Source organism: Pleuronectes platessa, chromosome 19, assembly GCF_947347685.1.
Source record: "Pleuronectes platessa chromosome 19, fPlePla1.1, whole genome shotgun sequence".
NCBI classification, from domain to species: domain Eukaryota; kingdom Metazoa; phylum Chordata; class Actinopteri; order Pleuronectiformes; family Pleuronectidae; genus Pleuronectes; species Pleuronectes platessa.
This window is the reverse complement of record NC_070644.1, coordinates 6,712,274-6,733,750: the sequence shown is the minus strand read 5'-3', so window position 1 is coordinate 6,733,750 and position 21,477 is coordinate 6,712,274. Positions and strand designations below refer to the sequence as shown.

Sequence of the window (21,477 nt, the reverse complement as noted above, 5' to 3'; positions counted from 1 at the left end):
TGTGCTGTAAATGCTTGGTAGTGTGCAAGCAAATGCTTAGTTGTGTGTTCCCAATGAATGGTATGTGTGTGTCATTTGAAAATATGGCTGTGTGTACCAAATGAAAACACGAGTTCCATTTTGTGAACAGGTAAGAGATTTGATGGCAAAGAGTCATCTTGCAAAGGGAGTGTCAGGTTTAGCATTTTGTGTGTGAGGTTTTCAGTTGTCTGTGTGCAGTTTTGAGAAAGCCGTTATTGTTTTGAAAAACGTGTGTTAACAATTGTGAAAAACTGTAATAGAACACAAAGCACTTGGGCCTACAGACAGAAGGAGGATTTGTGTCAACCCATTACAAAGTTCAGACTCGTGTTTGAAAGGGAAAGTCCACTTGCTCCACAGGTGTGTTTATTTGAAGGGACTGATCACAGCTGCAGCTCTGTGGAGATAAGATATATCTGAGGTCCAGATCAAGACATGTGACTGCTGCAGCGACTGGAGGTTAAATTTACACAAGTTATTAGACAGAATAATTACAATGTATAGAGGAAAAACACTGTGAAGGAAACTTTATTTTTTACTATATCTTATTCTAAGATTTAGAATCTGATAGATTAGGTCAAATTACAAAAAGGAGAGAGTAAAGTGTTAAACATTTCTAAAATACAGTTTCTGAAATCCAACACCCACCTGTGAAAGTTTTCTCATGTTCAAAAAGCACTGAACAGAAAAAGAAAAGAGGAACACAGGGTTCTGTTGGAAACTCCTTCTCACCAAATTACCAGATTATGATGGAACATGCCTACCCCCTAGTGGCCAAAAGAAGGAACATCCAAAACTGATTTTGACCACTGTTGAAGTTTCTGACTGATGATGCTTTCAGAATAAAATCCAATTTCATGACTCACTAATGTGTTAAACAGAAAAATACAATTTTTCCCATGTCAGATATTAATATTTTTGAATTTGCCAGTCTTGTCTTTTACATGTGTAGATGAATTGTCTGTGATCTTTTGTTTTCTTTCCAGCTTGCTCTGAACTGCTGGCTTGGGAGACAAAATAATCATTTAGAAAATCCAGAAGCAAAAGCTTGTTGTTAAAAATATCAATCAAGCAAACTCGTAGAAAAGAATTCCTGATCTCCTCTTAATGTCTGTTTATATTCTAAATGATTCGTCTTTGAGTTTTGGATCATTGGTCAGTCTCAAAATAAATTTAGAGACATCATCTTGAGTTGTCAAAACTAAAATGTTACTTTGACTAAATAAATGTATATATTGATACAAATAAATGACATGACCAAGATTCTGACCATAGAAATAATATAATTAGCAGTTTAGTTATGACACAAGGAGGTGGTTCTATTGTGGCGAGCATAACATCCACTTAATTAAGTATTATGATTAAAAGTCATCAATCATAACCAGCACTACTGCTGTTAACATATGTAGTGCGTTCTCATAAACAGAGTTATATTGGATAATTAGAGCTGTTGTTATTGATGATCGACACTGTGGGCGTTTGCATGAGGCTCATGATTGAGTCTGAATCCCCAGAGGAAGAAGAAAAGACCCAACCCCTCATTTACTTTCCAGGCATATTTAATTGGCACAGTAAACACAATACAAAGTATTCAGTGCTCCAAAACACAAGCATGGGCTACCAAATGGAACACAAACGAAAAAGTGCAAAACACACCATTTGGTAGACCTCACAAAGGAAAAAGAAGTCTTACTTTGCAAAGCAGAAGTCATGGCAAGACTCTCCAATAGTTAAAATAGATGTTTGTCCTTTTTAAACTTTATTTATATATTCATATATACTCTCTCTAATTCCATCACGCCATTTCCTCTGTACAGGCGGTTATTCAGGGGCGTCAACTGAAAGTTTTGTGGTGGTCTTGTCGTAGAGCAAAGGCAGACATTATAAAACTATTGCTGCCGTTGAAGTGGTGGTCTTTACCTCGTAAGGTTTATATTGTCATGTGTCACTCAGAAAACTAATACAACGCAAGTGTTTGATATCTTGACATTTTTGAGACGGGTGGCAAAAAAGCGAACATGGTATTCTTAATTTTTAAGCTTCAGCAGGGCTTTGATCTTTCCTTCCATCAAGAGTCCAAACTGTTGGCGTCCATCACTCGTCGATGTCGGGAAGTGTTCATAATATTCTGCATCAGATGAATATTCAGCAAATGGCTTCATCCAAATAAGAAGAAAAAAAAGCAACGCAACAGTTAAGTTATATTTGCAGTTAAAAGGGATTTTAGTCCCATTCAGGCAGAGAGAAAAAAAAAGCTACAACAATAATTTCCAGCTTAAAATAAAACCAGGAAAGCAGAATCTCAACTTAAGATCATTCAAATTATAAAACAGGAATCTTAAAAATCACATACATTATGTGCCGTTGAGCAGGAAGGGGGGTTGGAGGGGTGGGCATAATTCCTCGTGATTGTTTAAAAATAAAAAGTCTTGAAATTTGCCCCCGAGACTTTTGAGATAAATCACATCTTGATCCTTTCGCCACATCACAGGAAACACCTGCATCATTCTCTCTCGCAGTGGTCGAACATAAAACGGGTGTAAAGCCCCGAAACAGGTGATGTCTGTCACACTTCAGTCACAAGTTCACAGGACGATGAATCACAGTATATTTTCATATACAGTAGAATAGGCAGTAGGCGGGCCATCCTAAAAACACATCAGGTGTCAATCATAACTTCTTCTTTTTCGGGTTGACTGCTGCTTGGACCAAGCACAAGGTGATCAACTGTAAACTAACAACTTGCGTTAGACACTCCGATCGAAAACATACATTACAAACATTTTTTACATACATACTGGACTGTAAAACAAATGCACAAGACTTTCATGAACTATCTATGCATAAGATCATTCAGAAAAAGAAAGACAACCCAGGTCCTTTTTGCAGTTTTGACATTTAACTGTGGACGAGGTGATCACTCACTCGCTGTTAAAAAACAAACAAACAGGGGAAACATGCTTTCTGAACCAGAACAGAAAAGACATTTTAAAAAACCACAGGCACCGAACCCAAACAGTAGCATCAAGGTTATTCAAACAGTACGACCAGGCAATGAGGGTTAACTGAACAGAAAGGCTGGAGGGAGGGAGGGGGGGCGCATAAGCTTGACCAAACACGCCCAGCACCAACTCCTCCGGGCCACCAGCAGAGGGGGGCGAGGAGGACGACAGGGCAAGCATGCAGCACACCACAACGCCCCTGAGCTGTTGCAAATAAAAAAAAAGAGGGTGAGGGGCAGGGGAGGAATGGGGCTGAAAGCAGCCAAGGGTAAGCCTGAGCCGCCTAAGGAGGGAGGAGGGGCCGTGGAAGTGATTAGGGTGGTGTGGTCAGAGAGAAGAACAAGCACCAGTGACAAGACAGGAAGACCGGTGGATGATGAGAGTGATGGTGAATGACAACATCATGCATCACTTCGTTTTTCGCTCCAGCTGGTCCTGGGAATGTGGGAGTGGAGTAAACTGGACATTTACGACACACAACACCTTACAGGGGAATTTAAACAATTTAACTTAAAAAAAACGTTTTAGAAAGGATCACCTCCGCCGGCAGCCGTAACTCGACAACAGTGGGTTAAATGTAATCTTATGGGGCAACTGCGTCAGTCCACAAAGTGTCCTGTTAAAGTTGGAGCTGGAGGATATGGACGAAAATCTCCTACAAACTGAAGCACAAATTAAGAGAGGGACAACGAGCTGCTGCACAGGTCAGAGGGGGACTTCTCGTTGAGCGACATCTAAAATGTTACCAGACATTTTTAGTTGCTGTCGCAGTTGCCCCATAAGATTACATTGTAGCCACTGCTGTCACAGCTGCTGGTGGAGGCAACGTTTTTGTAAGTGCCACATATATAGTGCCACATATATATATGTATATATATATATATATATATATATGGGGCCTAGGTTGAAAAATACTGGAACTGGAAAAATACTTGAATTGGAATTCCGTTAAAAATAACATCCAGGTCTCTCAAACAAACCAGAAGCACATGACACAGAAACCAATGATCAGCACCTTCACTTCCCGTCCTGTCAGGTGGGTGAAACCTGCAAATGTGGACTTTAGTGACTTTAGTGGGAAGGAAGTAGGCGTAAAGAGGAAGTGAATGAGGTTTTTACAGCCTCTTAAGAAGGTGGATGATCCTTGGATGATTCTCTATGAGGTCAATGAGTGAGTGAGTGAGGAGTTCATGACCCCCCCCCCCCCCACACACACACTACTAGATGAGGGGTGTCATGGGTTCTCCCGCTGTTTTTTTGTCCGCAGGCTCCTGGTGGTCTCCATCTTCTCTCTGACCACACCCTCTGCCATGTGTGTAACAGGGGAAAGGTAAGGAAAAAGAGGGGCGACGCTCAGTCTGAGGAAGCCAAAAGCCAAATTTCATGACTGCGTGTGATGCAAGCGGAGTTAGTTACATTAAGAAGCGAAGCTTTGCTGAAAGCAACACAAAGAAGGTGTGTTCTGTGGACTTCTGAATGGGTGTTAATAAGAAGGTACAGGTTATGAGCTCTTAAATTTTGATGAAATTCTCATATCCTTGCTTCACATTGCAGAGATTAGCAGAGGAAGCGCAACAGTGATGATAAAGTGAATTTTTTTTAACAGTTTGGAAATTGAGATGTGATATTATGGGTCGTCTCTTTAGACTCAGGTCGTCTTTCACTCTGAGCGTGTGAGGAACGTGGTGGTATCTCCGAGGCGTGCTTGCCCTGCCATTCCTCAGCCAGCCCCACTTTTAGGAATCTGCAACTAAAAAAAATAAAAAAAAATACAAACAGACAAAAAAAATAACAAAAGCAAAGTTAGATAGCTTTTAAAAACAGATGAGTCAAAGACAGCAACCCAATAATTCTGATATGTGAAGGAAGAAGAAAGATGACAGTTCAAACAACTTGTAAACTGATAATAATGAATGTGTCAAAGACCTCATTTAACCCAAAGAGCTTTAACTAACGGCCTTTCAGCTCGTTCCACTTAAGTGTTCATCTGGCTCCAACACATCTTAGAGTGCAGCCTCTTGACATGGTCACAACATGCTGGGAACCATGAGGGAAACTCCCACCAACACTGCCACATGCTCTACTATTAAAACTACAGGCTGTGAGAAATGTTGTATTAATGTCACTCATGTCAAATTACACCCTGAACCTCATACTGTGCCAGTAGCAAGTTGAAAAGGCTGAAGTGTGACAGGACGTTCAACGAAGGCTTGTGCATTGTGTAATTAAAGAGATGATTTCTGAGTGTTGTAAAGGACGGATTGTCTCGTTGGCCCAGTTCACACCTGGTATTTACATCCCTCCTGAGAGATCCCATTACAAGTGGTCAACGCTAAGTTTGTCTCTTCACATCAGGTATTACAATGCGTCCTGAATGTGTCTTCTACGACCACTTGTGATTGTTTCTCTCTATATATATATATATATAGAGAGAGAGAGATCAAATAATGGATGGGTAATGAGAAAATACGTTTGATTCATTGTGAAACTCTGGCGGACTGAGTAGGTGGTCCTTGCGTACACACAACTAAAAGATTTTTTATTAGTGGGGGGGGGGGGGGTGGTAATAAAAACCTGCCTGCACAATCTCCAGCCAATAGCCATAGTGTCATGACAAATAATGACTTGTTATAAACCATGATAAAGTGGTTCCTACTAGGGTTTTTTTCTAGCAAGTATGACATATAAATAGTGATTATTTATTTATTGATAAGAAATACTTATAATTAAGGAATTATCCAGATTATTGGACAATGTCATTCCACTTCAACTTTCCAAATGATCAACCCAAGCCTTCGACAGGACGGACGTTACTACCAGGTCTGAACGGGATCAGTAGCAGTGAAGTGAAACGACAGAGGCTACACACACACACCATGCTTTTCTAGTGAGCTGCGGCTCAGAGACACGTGCGAGAAAACCACAAAGCTTTAAAGTCACGACCAGCTCAGTATCTCAGCCCAGTCTCACCATAGAGCTTAGAACAGCTAATGCTCCGTCCTTTAATTCCTTTTACCACTGGCCTGTAAAAAAGGTCCAGAACAGCCCAACGCCCTCATTATCAAAAGGTGGATTCAAATAGAAAGGAAAAAAATAAACTTAAGGGGACAATTAGTTACGAATTAAATCACTGATTTCATAAAATAAACCCGAAGCAGCAGAGAATACTTGCTTTATCAACTTCTTAATGTCGTTACAGCACTATGATCAATAAACAGCATGCAACACTTGAAGGGGGCTTTTTTCTCTTTTTTTCCTCTTTAGCCTACAAAAATATGTTTTCATATGTTACAGCAGATTTAAAATTACATTGTACGATTGCACATGGAGCATGCGTTTTCCTTTACAGTCCAACAAAGTGACCGAAACGCTGTCCACTACAGATGGTGCACACGCTCACTCACTCAGTTTAGGTTCAAACATTTGTCACAAGTCATGGATCTGACTCTCGATTAAAAGCAGAACATGGTGATCAGACATTTTACATCTTAACAAGAAAAGAAAAAAAAATCAAGTATAGTTTTCTATAATGTACACAGGAGTTTTCCCATAGTGCTGAGCTCAACATCCTCTGGGCTCAGCTGTTACTCAGCATCATTAAGGTCACTAAGTTTTGTTCAGAGCTCAGTGACACTCGCTCACACAATCTGCCACAACTGTCCCAACTGTCATGAGGCACAATGGACAAATGTCCGACAGAGTGTGTGGGTGTGAGGTGAGAGGTGAGAAAGGGTATTCATTTACGTGAGCTACCAGTAACCATCTATAAACGTGCTGACTCACAGGAACATTACCACATTGACTTGCTGAGTTAAATGTATGTCATAGCACCTTTGGCATTTGTTTCCAAAAAGACCTCGACGTAGGACGAGGGGACGTATCCCTCCTCGTCCTCGTTCCTGCGCACTCGCGTCCACCCGTCTCCTTTGTCCTCCTCTATGACGTACAACAGCTCGCCCTCGGCCACGGCGATGGTGCCCTCGTTGTGACCTGTAAACATGGACGAAAAAAGAATAGAAAAGAGGCGTAAGAGGATATGAACTACCTTTGACTAACTTCGCTTAGACTAGACTTGTATTTGTGAGTCACACGACAAAACGGGCCATGATGCTGCTTAGAAAATGTCATCAGCCGACTAACTCTGCTTACTGGCACAAATAGGTCAACCTGCAACACTCTTCTGTGCAGTTGTTTTTCTTCTCACTTAATATTTCCATGTGTATCATTTAAAGGTTCAGCAGCGACCACAGACTGTCTGCAGGTGGAAGCCTCCTCAACCAATTTCTAAACAAAATTGGTAATAAGCATTTGTAGATGATTTTATTTATTAGTAACTACAGGAGTTTATGATTCAGATCAAATATTAAATGAATAATTAACACCACTGGTTCCATTGCAGGGGTTAGACACCCTCCACAGGGAGCCTGCGATAAATCTGGTCTCTAAATAAAACTTCAAAATGACGTCAAATGAGACAAGAAAGACACACAACCCTAAACCACATTGCCACAATGTTGTCACAATTAAACATAATTTCAAGGGGTCACAAGACATCAACTAAGTAAACTCCTCAAATTCAATCAAGCTGCCCCAAATTTTCTAATATTGGCATTGCACTTATTCCTGCTGGGCCTCTTCTCTTATTTAATGCCGATTTGTAGGGTTAGGGTTACCAGTGTTTATCACTGTACTTAATAATGTGCTTAACTTGATACAAACTGTCCATAAATATGAAATTATTTCACAATCTTCATTGAGAAGATAAACATATTCGAGCACTAAAAGTGTGCATCCCTGTTGTCCATGGTTAGAGCCATGACATGTAATATTAAGTTTTCGCAAAATAACTATGATCCCTCTCTCTCTGATTTACACCCAGCACTATATTTGTCAACCTTTGAGAATTCGAATGTGAAAATGAGTGCCACAGAAACGATTATGTATCCACTCTTCTCCTTCACATATTTCTTCAGGGAGGTCACAGCCCTCCTCCAACTCATTCGAAAGAAATCAAATCACATTCCTCCATCTGTAAAAGTCAGGGCCCAGCTCAGTCTGTTTCCTAAAACAACAGAGTTGCGTTCATCCCCGCAAAACGTTTATTTGAACGTAAACTGTAGCAAATGTGGAAGCTGAAAGGCTCATTCTTGGTGTTCTTGTTGAAGAAATCTCAGAGGTAGATGAAATATATGTTTGATATTTAAAAATACACCTGATGTCACAGTATCTACACATATCTAGGATGCAATATCTTGACATATTTAAGACTTTTTATGGCCTGAAATTCTGTTGATAGATTTTTTTGAGTTTTCATGACCTCAAGGAAATCCTGTGAGTGGGCAAAAGCTCTGACACGCCCACTTAACGAGAGAAAACGTACCCAGAAGCTCATGCACACTGTTTCAAGCATGTGTTCAAAGATTTTCAATATGCACACTGTAGTAAGCCAGTGCAAAAACTATTTGAGTATGACGTCACCAGCAGTCGACCAATAGAGAGTACGTGTGTGGCAACAAACCAACAAGCTTCATGTGTTTTGGGGATTTACGTTTCTAATTTAAATATAAGCGTTACCTGCAAAGGGGTACAAGGCTTTACAGGTGCCGATGGTGGGCAAGGTGTCCTCGTCGTCAAACTCATCGTCAAACTCCGGCGTGCTGGTGGTGGGGACGGGGTGGGTGCTGACCTTGACCTGAGTCTCTGAATTCTGCTCCTCCGTGTAGCTGCCGTCCGGGCTGCTCAAGGGCCAACACACACAGTAAATAAACTGTGAAAACATACATAGTTTCCTTTCGAACGAACAAGGGGAGCAACACCCCCGGGGCGCGTGGGACCCGTGTGGTTTTGTTTGTCATAGTATACCATACCTCTCTCTGTCCTGCGCACAGTTGTTGCTCACTGTCGTGTTGTTCTGCGTCTCGAAGAACCCACTTCTCCGGTGTGTGTCGCTCTTGGATGGCATCCTCTCCTCCACCTCTGCTAACCAGCCCTGAAACACACGCAAGGATTATGTGTGTGTGTTGGCTGCAGCTGAGCTTTTTTTTTTTTTTCTGCATGACATCTTTAAAATCATACCAAGATGTCAAAAATATGTGTATAGGTATTCTGTTTATCCATGGATCAGATTTATATTTTGGCAACAGAATTCAGAGGGATAACACCCTTCTCTCTTGCACTCCACCTCGTTTGCCATTGATTTACAGGGTTAAACCAGGCCAATGTTTCTTCGCCTCCTCGCGGACCATGCAGTCGGTCTGCTCCTTCCAGCTGCATCACATCTTCTCCTAATATGGACGAGCACCAGTCTTCTTTGGAACTTCACCAGCTGGGTGTGTGTGCGTGTGTGTGTGTTAAGAGCTCCTCCATTATTTACTGTCTCAGATAAACTAAACAAGATAACTTTGCCAACACTCACATTCACACAGAAACGAGAGCTGCGACTGGCACCAATTGGACTTACCTCGAACTTCTGCAATTCAGACTGGAGCTTCTCGATGCTCTGGCCTATTTCTGATAGTCGGGGGTCCACGCTGGCGGGGTCTCCCATCTGAGGGTTCTTCACGTACACGTCTTTCATCTTAGTAAGAGCGTCCCTGCGAGAGCAAATTGCTACACTCAGTATTTTAAGCACAAATATTACTTGTCATATGTGGAGGGGAAATGGTGTGAAACTTTAGGAGTATACCTCTGATCCATATCTTTCTGAATGTCTTTATTTAACTCATCAATCTTTCCCTGGAGCTTCTTCCTTCTCTGCTCTGGTGGCAGGTGGCTGAAGTCTTCTGGTCCAGAACCCTAAGAGAGGGGGGGGGGGGGGGGGGGGGGGGGGGGGGGGGGGGGAAGAGGGAGGAAGGAAGGAGAACCAAAAAAGGAGAAAAAGAAACTGTAAGATAAAGAAAAAAGAACTTTTATGACCCATGATTTGTTGTGTTGCTGTTTGGACAGGGATCTTTACTAAATAAGGTGCAGTATCTCCCTTTGCCTTAAACCCTGTGAACCAAGACTCTGGGATAAATAGATGACAGCTCCACAAATGGAGCTCATGTTATGGTCTGAGCACGTAATTCAACCTGAAGGAGATACTGCAGCCGCTCTCTACCACACACTCACTGAGAGCTGGGATGTTTGTCTGCATATAGACGCGAGGCCTCTCACCTATTCAGCCGCCACACCTAAACTATGAATGCATCGCAAATGGAAAATGATATTCAATGCATCTTATGCTCTTAAAGACTTTTAGTGTGAGCTGGCTAATGCGTCTGAAGCTGTCTGACAGACCTGTGTGTTCTGAAACCAGAAGGCTGGGTGGGTGGGAGCTTATTTGTTTTGGCTTCCTAATGGGTCATATCTCCTGATGAGGAGGTTTCATTGCTGTAACACTTAACTGGTGAGTCACGCTGCTCAAAACTCCGGGACAGATTGCTATGAAACTTGGTGGAAGGATGTGGTAATGGATCAGGGAACAACCCCATTACATTTTGGTGCTGATCAGGGAGCTTTCTTCCACATTACGTTTTTTTCTAAATTTATATCAAGCATGTTTAGGGTATTGACATGTTTGAGTGTGTTCAATTTGGTGCAGATCCAAATAAGAATCTGGATCTATTCAGTCTCAACGTGGTTTTATAAGGGGACTGTTTCTCTTATGAGAGAAAAGAGGGTGAGGACTAAGTTATTGGTTTGACGGATGCACTTCTGTTAAACTTCCCCAGATTAATAACCATCCAACAGGTGAGTTGAGAGTTGAGGGGGCGGGGACTGGGGACAACTCTTTACTGTCACAAGGACAGAAAAGTTTGATACGAATTTTAAAATCTCTATAGGTAAGTATATACGTAAATAAGATTAACTCTAACCATGATATTATTAGAATAAAACACTTTTTCATGCTATGTGAACTGTTCACCTTCATTGGTTCCAATTCCTTATTGATTCATCTCAGTACATTTATAGATTTTCTTAATAATGAGACTCCAATCTCTTTTAATAATTTGTTTAGTGTAATAAAATAGAAGTGTGTGCTGTGGGGACTGAATAGATCAAGGCCTGCGATTAGATCTCGTCGAGATGGGTCACAGCGGCACCACAGGTTACAACTGCTGGAGCTACAGACTTCAATGTCAGGATTCACTGCACATGAGCCAGCTCAAAGGTCACATCAGCTAGGTTACCACGACGATCTTACCCCTTTCTCCCTGCATCAGCATGCAACACTTACCGGGCATGCAACATAACAGACATCTGTCACTCATCATGCAGGTACATGCTCCGTTCTCAGACTCAAGTTACACTACTAACGTAACATGTTAGAGTTTGCATTCTTTGTTTCCCAGGACAAACAACAAAGGTTAATCTCAACTCTACATGATCAAAGCTAAAGCTATTAACAGGCCTGATATGTCTGTTATTTGTGGTATGATTAATTTAGGGTGGATAAATCACAAATGTATTGTTTTGTATGGAAACATTCACACGGAATACAAGGATACTGAAACTACACAAATACTAAAAAGGCCTGATTTTCAGTTCATTTTGGTGTAATGCCCTTTTCCACGTTCTTGCTGAGATCCGCTCTGGTGTATGGAAAGCTAGATCCAGCGGGCAGTTAGCTTAGCTTAGCATCAACACTGGAATCTGTCAAATATAACCAGTGAATTGTTTCTTTAACCAGGAGCAGAGACTTCTTGTAGCGCTGCCTGAATGTTTAATGAGAACTTTTTTAGACCATATATAGTGGACAAATTGTATCCCACAATGCATTGTGGGATACAATTCGTGACAATCAAATGTACATAGAGTACAACTGATGGTCAATATATACCATCATGCATTGGGTTGGAGGGGGGTGCAGATATCATACAGTACAGAGAGTGCTGTATGATGTGAAAGAAAACTAGTGCCATGTGGGAAAATGTTGATGTTTGTGCAGCAATGATGACGTGCGATGAGAAAATGACTTAGCTACGTCTGAGTTCTCCGACGCTGTCACGTATCATCCTCTACGTGAAACCTACGAGAACCTTACACTTGACACATGAGTTTGATGTTTGTACCAATTAATCAAGCAAGAAATGATATGTTGATTTATGGGCTTTTGAGGTGATGGGAATAATAATAACAGGTTGACATTGACTCTAAGACCACTGTTTCCTTGATGTGGCTTCATATTTATCGCACAAACATGAGAGTGTAAGGAATCTTCAAACGCATTTCCCAAAATGTCACATAGTTAAATATTTTAAGTGTACTGGTCTGAAAAGATCATAAAATATAATCAAGCTTTGATGGGTTTTACAGTACAGCATTCTACTCAATGACACTTGGCATGCAGTGTAAGGACAAAAGTGAGCGACCACTACGTCAGATCAGATTAGTATTTGTTACACAAACACACAATTTGTCGAGAGAGTGGGGACTACCAGACCAGGCTACAAGACGGACAGGTAAGACATAGAGTAAATCTGATCACCTCAATGAGATTCCGGACGTGGGAATTTAGTGTGATCTGCACCACAGAGACCGCACACACAGTTATGGGCAGAGACATGACGAGAACACGACCACAACATAAAAAAAACAAAACAAAAAAAACAATGACATGTAAATGAGACAACGACATGAGTCGGGGGTCCATCGTTGAGTCACAGCAAAAAAAAAAAAATGTAATACCATTATCTCAAATCCAAAAAGAGCAAAACAAAAAGCAATAAGGGCGTTGTTATCAATTTGTTACTGGGAGGACGTGACATGCGTGCTGTGGTCATGCCGCTAAGGTCGTGTGGTTATACGGTCATGCTTACCAGCTTGAGAGAAAGCTTCATGTGTGGGGGGAGGGGGGTAGAGGAGATAGAAATGGCGAGGAGCGAGGAGAGAGAAAGAAAGAACATACAAAAGTCAACATCAGGAGAAACTCACGAGCATTTCTTTCATATTCCTTTAAACGAAAAAAAAGTACACAGGTATTTTTACGATGATGCTTTGCCAAACTTCACCGTTTAACAGAAAAGAGGGTACGGCAACTTTAAACCTAGAGCCCCCCCTCTTTTCTGATGAGGTGAAGTTTAACATTTCTAACATGATGGATTAATGAAAAAATGAGAAATGAGTTGGTGAGAAAGGACCAACCTAAGACACAAGCATGTAATAAAGTATGAAAGGAAGGACAGATGAATATAAAAGTGGAGGAAGAAGTAGAAGGATATTGACTGCGACAGGGATGGATATGTGTATCCTTTACTTATTGATCCTGCCATGCTGCCATTACCATGTAAGTGACAGCAGATGGCGCCACAAAAGCATGTGTAACCAAAGCAGATCCCTTTGTTGACATGGAGGCAGGTATACTGTGCACAGACAGGCTGGAGAGACGCTTCTTGTTATGACTGTAAATCATATCCAGGTTTCAATTACACTTCAGATGAAAGCAGCTGAATGACTGCGGTAAACGAATGAGAGCAACCGTGAACTAAAAGACGAACGAAAGGAACAAAAGAAAGGATGGTGTGTAATTTGGATCTTCATGGTTGAGAGATTATGTTTTGAACACATAGAACACAGAGAGGAGAGCAGGTTAACAACCACTGGCTGCTAGAGCGGCAGCAGATGACTTGTAATCCTGTTAGAGGCTCACAAGCTAGTGCACTGAGGAGCTCCACTCCCTTTAGTCCACTAATCAAATCATCCACCTGGAGGGGCCCGTTCTCACTACGACGCCTTGTGATCCTCCAACTCGCCTCCCTACTGATATAACACGTCTCACACTGCCTGAATACTGTCTGACCCTGGCTTTAAGAGACATTCTGACTTTCTTGTTAAAGTCAATTTTGGCCATAAAAGAAAGATGAATGAAAGAAAAAGGTAGAAATGATTTCTTCCTCTTTTCATTTCCTCCTACTCATCAACCCAATAATCAATATGAATGAGTGGATATGGGATCAAAATTGACTAGTTTTACATTTTGCATTTAATATGATGTTAGACCACTTTTAATAACTTTTTTACTGCTTTTGTCAGGTCGAAATATAAAGGGTCATGTTGCCTTCAATCTCTTGAATGATGATCTCTAACGTTTCCCATCTACCAGCAGCAGCATTTCTTTTATGATCTAGTTTGGTACTCCTTTATCCGTCTATTATCTATTCTGCCGATCCTTTAGGAGCAGCAAAGGAGGCTGAGCCAATCCCAGCTGACATTGGGAGAGAACAGGATACACTCGAGACGGGTCGCCAGAGTGGTTCACTTTAATTTACTCCAAATATTTAATCTGTATGTATATATTGATGTATTCTAAACCTATCGATTGTTTCAAGTTATATCAAGACATTGGAATTTAACACAAATTATTTGTTCTGTCAAAATTTTAAATCATAAATGCTACTGATATGTGTATTTTTGAAGGAATGAACATCGAGGCAGATGCTGCGGAAATCCTTGTCTCTGATTGGCTTTTCTCGCTCTGAACATTGATGAAAGCTGCAGATTCCTATGAGCATAATAAGCGTTTAATTATTAACTCTCTGTAAATAGCTACATGTGATTCTTGTGAATATATTGATATAATGTACACAAACTATTCCCGACCACCCAGACGCACATGGATATACAGGTATATCAAAGTACTTACAGACAGATAACACTGCTGCTGTATGGCACATCAGCACAAAGAAAGCCCTGGAGGGGTGAATTCTGGGTACTGTAGGCTGAGCCCAAGTCCAACGTGTGACCAACACTTGGGGATGAGTGCTGGGTGGGATCCTCACACCCAGAGCCCCCCACACACACATCTACAGGTGCTTGTGACACTTTGAGAATTGACCCCCCCCCCCCTATTGATGCTCCATGGGGGAAGCCCTGAAACAGCTGCGGGACACGGCGAGCGAGAAGAAACCTCAAGCTGATAACATGTGATGCGGGATGAAGTCATCATCTTCTGCAGTCATTCGTCCTGGCTCTACACACGTCAGCAGCATGTGATCAATACCGAGCCAGGCACAGACACTAGCTTCCATTGTGAGGGGAAACTAAATCATCATAAATTGTGACAAACAATCTGGTCACAGGGACTGAACGTGTCACACAACAAATTGTTATTAATGAGGCTGCTGTCTGTGTTTTACATGGCTTTTACTGATCACACACTCAGTCATTCATTCATACCTCCATCCGACCATGCACCTGCACACACACATACATACAAGCCGCTGGTACTCACTGACGTCCACCACACACACACTTACAACATATTGCCTGGCTTCGAAAGCATACGTGGGCCGGCCCAGAGTCCTCTTCATTAGCTCTTTGTGACAATTGAGCGAGTGCGGGGATTGCTGCTGTGGTGGTCGTCAGAGAGAACATACACAGTAGCTTGGTCAATGAGAGCTCATAAAACAGCACTGACGTCTTAAAGCTCTTATACTGTACTCTTATGCGTTTATACCGGATATTTGACTCCCAGACACACACAAACGCGCACATATACAGCGACTGTGAATGGATTACACAGCTAATATGCAACACTAACTGGATCTCCTGCAGAGGTAGACATCCTTCCACTGTGTAGAGAGACGCAACACCACACCGCCAATGGTAAAACTAATCTAATCCCATTTATGTGAATAAAACTGAAAGTATGTTTTATATCTTGCTTTTGTTACTGGAAATCGTTAGAGGGTTTCTTCAGGGATCACTAAGTTAGGTTTAAGACTTTTTAGGATCAGTTTAAAGCAACTTAAGTACAACAATACATATTTCATGATCATACTGTCTAAGTATGACTGCATGATAGAGCACCGGGAGCCTACATAGGATATTGGTGAGAATTGACAGCACTGACATGGGCACCAATATTTCAAAGATTGACCTTATTCTGAATGAGACATTATTTTGATTATGATATTTACATGAGTTGCTAAAAAAATATGCCATTCATATTCCTGTTAAATTGTTACAGAGCATATTCTGATTATGACTCATGTGAACATTATGTCCTAATACTGGTTTACAAACAGTTGGTATGTTAGGTTAACCCTAAACCTAGCTCCAAAAGGACGTTATAATTAAAGGTTCAGTGTGTAGAGTTTAGTGACATCTAGTGGTGAAGTTGCATGTTGCAGCTAAATACTCCTCACCTCAACCCCCCCTTCCAAACATAAAGGAGAACCTGTGGTAACCTTCAATTGTCACAAAAACTCAAAAGGTGTTAAGTTTGTCCAGTCTGGGCTACTGTGTAAAACATCGCGGACCTGCTCCCGATGTAAATACTAAGTATTTTAATGTTAAGGGGCCATTCTAGAAAAAAGACAACGACAATGCGTACAATTGTCGTCACAAGACCTATGTGAAAAATACATAGACATTTTAAAATCTTAAATAAAGCTTGTGAGCCTTCTCAACACCTGCAGATAACCTGTTAAATGTAAGCTTTCCTTCTCACAAGAACAAAAGACACTGTAGTACTGGTGTAAGAGTATTAACACTAGTTATCCTGATTTGACCAGATGGAGGTGATGAACTGCTCTTACATCAGCAGTTTTTAAGAGCCACTAATCCATTTCTGTCTGTAAGTGAGGCAATGGAGCTCGTGTCCTTACAGGACCTCTTGTCATTTTACGCGATTATCACACCTTCTGTTGCCTTTTATGCACCTATGACATATGGCAAATTTATAAAAATGTACTCTAAATCAAACAACATCTATATACATGAAAAACATAAACAGGAAACTGTGAGACATGAAGAGGAGAAGAAATTATTCAAATATTTTGTTATGAGATATGGATGCAAGAATTAATTTAAAAAGGAGAACTAGATTTTCTGCTATGACAGTTTCTGACCTTATGGCCTCAAAAACATCATTAAACTTTATATGTGTGCATACAATGTTAAACTAAGGTCAAACTTTAATCTTTTTAATCTATGTTATTTGAATACAATCCAGGTGATTTAACTTTGAATTTTTTTTTATCGCTCTTCAGGTTGTTGCAGCACTTCCGCTGTGAGAAACAGGCACTTCCTGCTAGATTTGTCTGGCGCTAGAAAAAAATACACACTTCCCTTTTTTCTGCTGACCTTCAATCATTTCCTCTACAATATGCTCACACACTGCACTGCAGCGCTGCATTGTTCTTTTGGCCTTTTTCAGACGTCATGTTAGCACCCATTCACACTGATGTTTTTACTTTGGGTACCTGCTACCCTTTCAAAATAAAAATCTATTTGTGGGGCCTGGAAAGAACACGCAAGTTGCCACCCGTTCCTGAGGTCAGGGAGAGTTGGTGGGTGGGGTCCAGAACAGGAAGGCGCGCTATGACTTAACTCCTGCCCAGCAACCCTGTCTGTACACACACTGACAGGACTCTAGAAGAGGAACGGGTGATGACACCCACCAACACCGTTAGCTGGTTGTGACATAGCTGCTCTCCAGGAAGCCTTCTTAAATTACTTGGCCTTCTCACTTGGCTTCTGCCAAAACCACAACGCCTGACTCGCTTTCTCTTGTGATATTAAATCCTCTTATTTTTTCTCAAATCATATGCAAAATTAAACAAAACAAAAGGTGCCTCCAGCACAGACTGCAGAGAAGTGTGAGAGGAGCGATGGCTGCCTCCATGCTACTGCTCAGAGTTTTTGCTCATTTCTATAAAGGAGGAAAGGTGGGAGGGAGGGACTGTCATTGTGAGCACGGTTAATATGAAAGATGAAGGGACAAGATGGAGAGACTACTAGTGAGTCAGACATACGATGGATTCACAATTAAGCGCTACATAAGCATGCGAAGCACAAAGCCTGAGAACTGTATGAGTGAAGGTAGGTGAGGGGCCTGTTGTACAAATTATATTCAATAGTTATATATATAGTTAAAAATTCAGTGATAATAGCATTGATTTTGACAACAAAATGTGAAAATTAAAGCAGTTGTGGCTCAATATGGTCCCACTGCTGACATCTAGAGGCACTCAGCTACTGGTAACAGAGGTAATATATTACTTCACTCATACAGAATTGCAGGTACACAGCTCTGAGCTCATACTGGTGTATGGACATGCTTGCACAAAAGCTTGGCGGACACACACACACACACACTTACCCCTCGCCTCAGGCTCCGGAGGCAGTGCATTTTGGGTTTGGAGGCCATGAAGTCGTTGAGGCGGTGGGAGAGGGGCTCCTTGTGCTGCTTGGGAGACTGGGGGTCGTTGGGAACAGTAGAGGGTGAGGGCGGGGATGAGGCTGGGGGGGCAGGTGGGGGCTGGTGGGGGGACGTTAACAGGGACATAAGCTACCAGTAAGATAAAGGAGCCGAGACGGACAGGAGGAGGAGAAGGAGGAAAAAACATACAAGAAGAAGAAGAAAGGGGGCGAGAAACCAACACAAAAGACAAAGGAGGAAAAGGAGGAGGGAACAGAAAACGAAATAAATAAGCCTCCGACAAATATTAAAAAATAATCACATAACAGAAAACCCAAACAGAACATAAAAGACGACTGAAGGGCCATCGGACCTAGTGTATCAGTAGCTGTAGTTGTGGAGGAAAAAAATGTCAAACACATAAAACATGAAAAAAACAGTTAAAAAGAAGAAAAACAACCAGAGTGAGTAGGCAGCGTAAATTGTGTTAGAGCAAGCGACTGCGACGCAGCAAACAGCAAAGAGCTTCAGTCAAAGCACATGCAGGCTTCTGCTTTAGAAATCCTTTTCCGTTTTTTACCCCTCCTTTGTAACATGCCAGTTAGGATGAGAGTTCAGCACATCCCCTAGGATGTCAGCCGCTGCATTTGAGGTCATCATCAGAGACTGCTAATTGCTTATCGCTGTCCTAAAACATGCGACTGCTGAATTCATGGACCAGTTTAGGAGTTAAGAATATGAGCAGTGACAACTTCGTGGATACCACACTGTGCGCATGCATGGGCAAGAGATTTAGTTGGCCTTATCTACAGAAACAGAGCCTGAGAAATCGCCATAGACCCTTGTTCTTTAAGGACAGTCATGGTGCTATACTGAAATATCAAAACTTGAAGATGAGTCTGATAAGAACTACTTGAAATGAAATAAACCATCTTTGAGAACATTTATTTGACATGTACCTTGGCTTGTTAATTTGGCCCAATTCACATTCGCTATCACAGATGAGGTTTATGACCTGTACTGAAGCCAGCCACCAGGTGGTGATCAAGATGCTTTGGCTTAATTTTTTCCAGAGCTGTCATGTGGTCCATCTTTAAATACAATCTATGGTTGCTACAGATAAGAAATACATATGATTTGTAGGCTATATGTATTTTATGTTCAAGCTCCCTATTCTGTCAAGTCAGTGAGCTGGGGCTTCTCATGTAGAGCTACACCCCCTTGCTTCCATCTTTCCTCTTCCACAAACACACACACCCCCAGTTACTCACTCATGCTCTGATCTAATTCAGTACCAACAGTGCCACCAGCCCGTGAGGCAGTCAGAGATCAGTTTATGCTGTACAGAAGCAGAAAACTGAAGGAGGCGACTCAAGGCCCGATCCCCAGTCAGTGGAAAGACGGTTAAGAGAGACTGCTAGATCAGGTTAATATCTGCCAGATGAGTCCGTCCACAAGTTGAAGGTGGAAATGCATTAGTGTGTGTTACAGGAGGGAGGCTCCACAATCGGTGAGGGTCATTGCCAGGGAGGAGAAAATAGGGGGTGGCAAATAATAACAACAAAAATGGCAATACTAACAGAGAACTGGCGAAAGTGTTCTTCAGCTCAACAGAAGTCAAAGAAAAATTACAAAAATGTAACAGACACTCCACTGATTATATATTTTATAGCCACTATATCACGAGACAAAACCAACATAAAGTAACCATCGACCATCTAAAATCTCCCCAAAGGTAAAAGTGTCCTCCAAATGTGCAGAAAGGTAATTCACTGCGACCAGTGAGGTGTTGCCATACGTTCGAGTGTAGAAGTGACTCTTCGTTGAGTGTGCATTCACGTGTTACCTTGTTCTTGTTCTTAATGAAAGGCCACAGTTTGCCCTTGCTCTTGCCAGCAGGCCTCTCCTTGCCCTCCTTGGAGTTGGACAGGCTGGTCTCGGACGCCGTCCTCTTCATGGCCTGGCCGTAGTCCTCGAACTCCACTTCTCCAGGGGGCTCGAATCCAGACTTGAAGGACTCCACCACCTGCTGAGAGTCCTGGTGGGGAACAGAGGGGTCACAGCAATCAGGGCCGAGATTATGTTTTCATATTTTTGTCTATTAATTAGTAGGATTATGCAAAAACTACTGGACGGAATTCCACAAAACTTGCTAGAAGGGGTCAGAAAAGAGTCCATTCGATTTTGGTGTCGATCTGTATCACGGGGCAGAGCCAGCACAATTTTTTCTCTATGTTTAACATTGTGAGATTTTTTACAAGTGAACAATATTGTGCAATTAGTTGACTGATGGGCCTTGGCAGAGGTATTTGCTATACTGACAGCCCTTAAAAACTATTAAAAATACAACACTATCTTTTGAAAACTTCCTATTAAATATAAGCAATGTTTAAACTCCGGGATTTCTGTTTGTTCAGAAGATTGTCCTGTTTATCAGCAGGTCTGGAGATAAGTAGCAACACAAAAGCGGGACTCTGTGATTCCTGTTGTCAAGTAGTTTCTGACTGAAAACAGTTGTGTGAGTGTACCATGAAAGGAGAGCGGCTGCCATGATTTTGTTAGTGGGCCACAGCAGAAAGAGGAAAAGACCTAAATCTGTCAGGCATGGGACGTATGACAAAACACTGAGGTCGGGGACAGGACCACGCTCTTCAGACACAGGAAGAAGCACATTAATCAAGTGCAGCGTGCATCGACCTATCTGTGCTGATAAAGGCAGAGGGTCTGGTTAGAGTTATAGGATCAGAGGTCTAAATATGTGCTGATATAGTATGTATAGATATATATGTATACATGAGAGACCAAGAGAGGAAGAGAGATACAGAGAAGACAGGAACATGCGATGTGTTATTCCCTGCTGTTGTTTACTGCAGCAGACAGTCACCGGCTGGAGTCATCTCCCTGGAGCCAGGCCATGCACACACACATACACACACATAGTATGTGATTCCTGGAGCTAATCTTGTTTTTGGTCATCCGGCAGGCGGCCAATTTGTGACATCTCAATATATCAGACTGTTCATTTTTTCCATATTTCTCTTCATCATTGTAGAATCAGGCCGTTTTCTCAGTATCCAAATAATAAATAAGCCATGAGACAGACATAAAGCCAATAACAGTATATTTCTTTTGAAAACATATTACATTGAAAATAAAAGGACTCTTAGGAGCTTAAAACTCCGTATTTCCATTTACTCTGGTCACGTACTTTCCCCTCATGTTCTGGGACTATCATAAATAAGCTACGAAATTCGTTGGAGCGAGATTTGACCGAGCCGCCTCGCAATTCTCTGTCCTCTCTCTTCTCTTTTTCCGAAAATGATTCATTGA

At 41.7% G+C, this 21,477-nt stretch overlaps 1 protein-coding gene across 8 annotated transcripts in view; it reads right to left on the bottom strand.

The window, feature by feature from the left end:
- Positions 1 to 1,562: 1,562 nt before the first annotated feature.
- Positions 1,563 to 21,477, bottom strand: part of LOC128424462 (formin-binding protein 1) — a 59,952-nt gene continuing 40,037 nt past the window's right edge. For 2 of the 8 annotated variants that reach the window (XM_053410651.1, XM_053410655.1), the window contains exons 9-16: positions 19,994 to 20,185; positions 18,109 to 18,204; positions 12,824 to 12,838; positions 9,709 to 9,818; positions 9,484 to 9,616; positions 8,891 to 9,012; positions 8,598 to 8,758; positions 4,817 to 7,013 (exon numbers count right to left, since the gene is read on the bottom strand). In XM_053410651.1, coding sequence (XP_053266626.1) covers positions 6,835 to 7,013; positions 8,598 to 8,758; positions 8,891 to 9,012; positions 9,484 to 9,616; positions 9,709 to 9,818; positions 12,824 to 12,838; positions 18,109 to 18,204; positions 19,994 to 20,185 — 1,008 coding nt within the window. In that variant the 3' untranslated portion in view covers positions 4,817 to 6,834. Of the gene's footprint in view, positions 4,774 to 4,816; positions 7,014 to 8,597; positions 8,759 to 8,890; positions 9,013 to 9,483; positions 9,617 to 9,708; positions 9,819 to 12,823; positions 12,839 to 18,108; positions 18,205 to 19,993; positions 20,186 to 21,477 lie in introns of those variants that run through there. The other 6 variants (XM_053410652.1, XM_053410650.1, XM_053410654.1 and 3 more) reach the window with 6 other exon arrangements.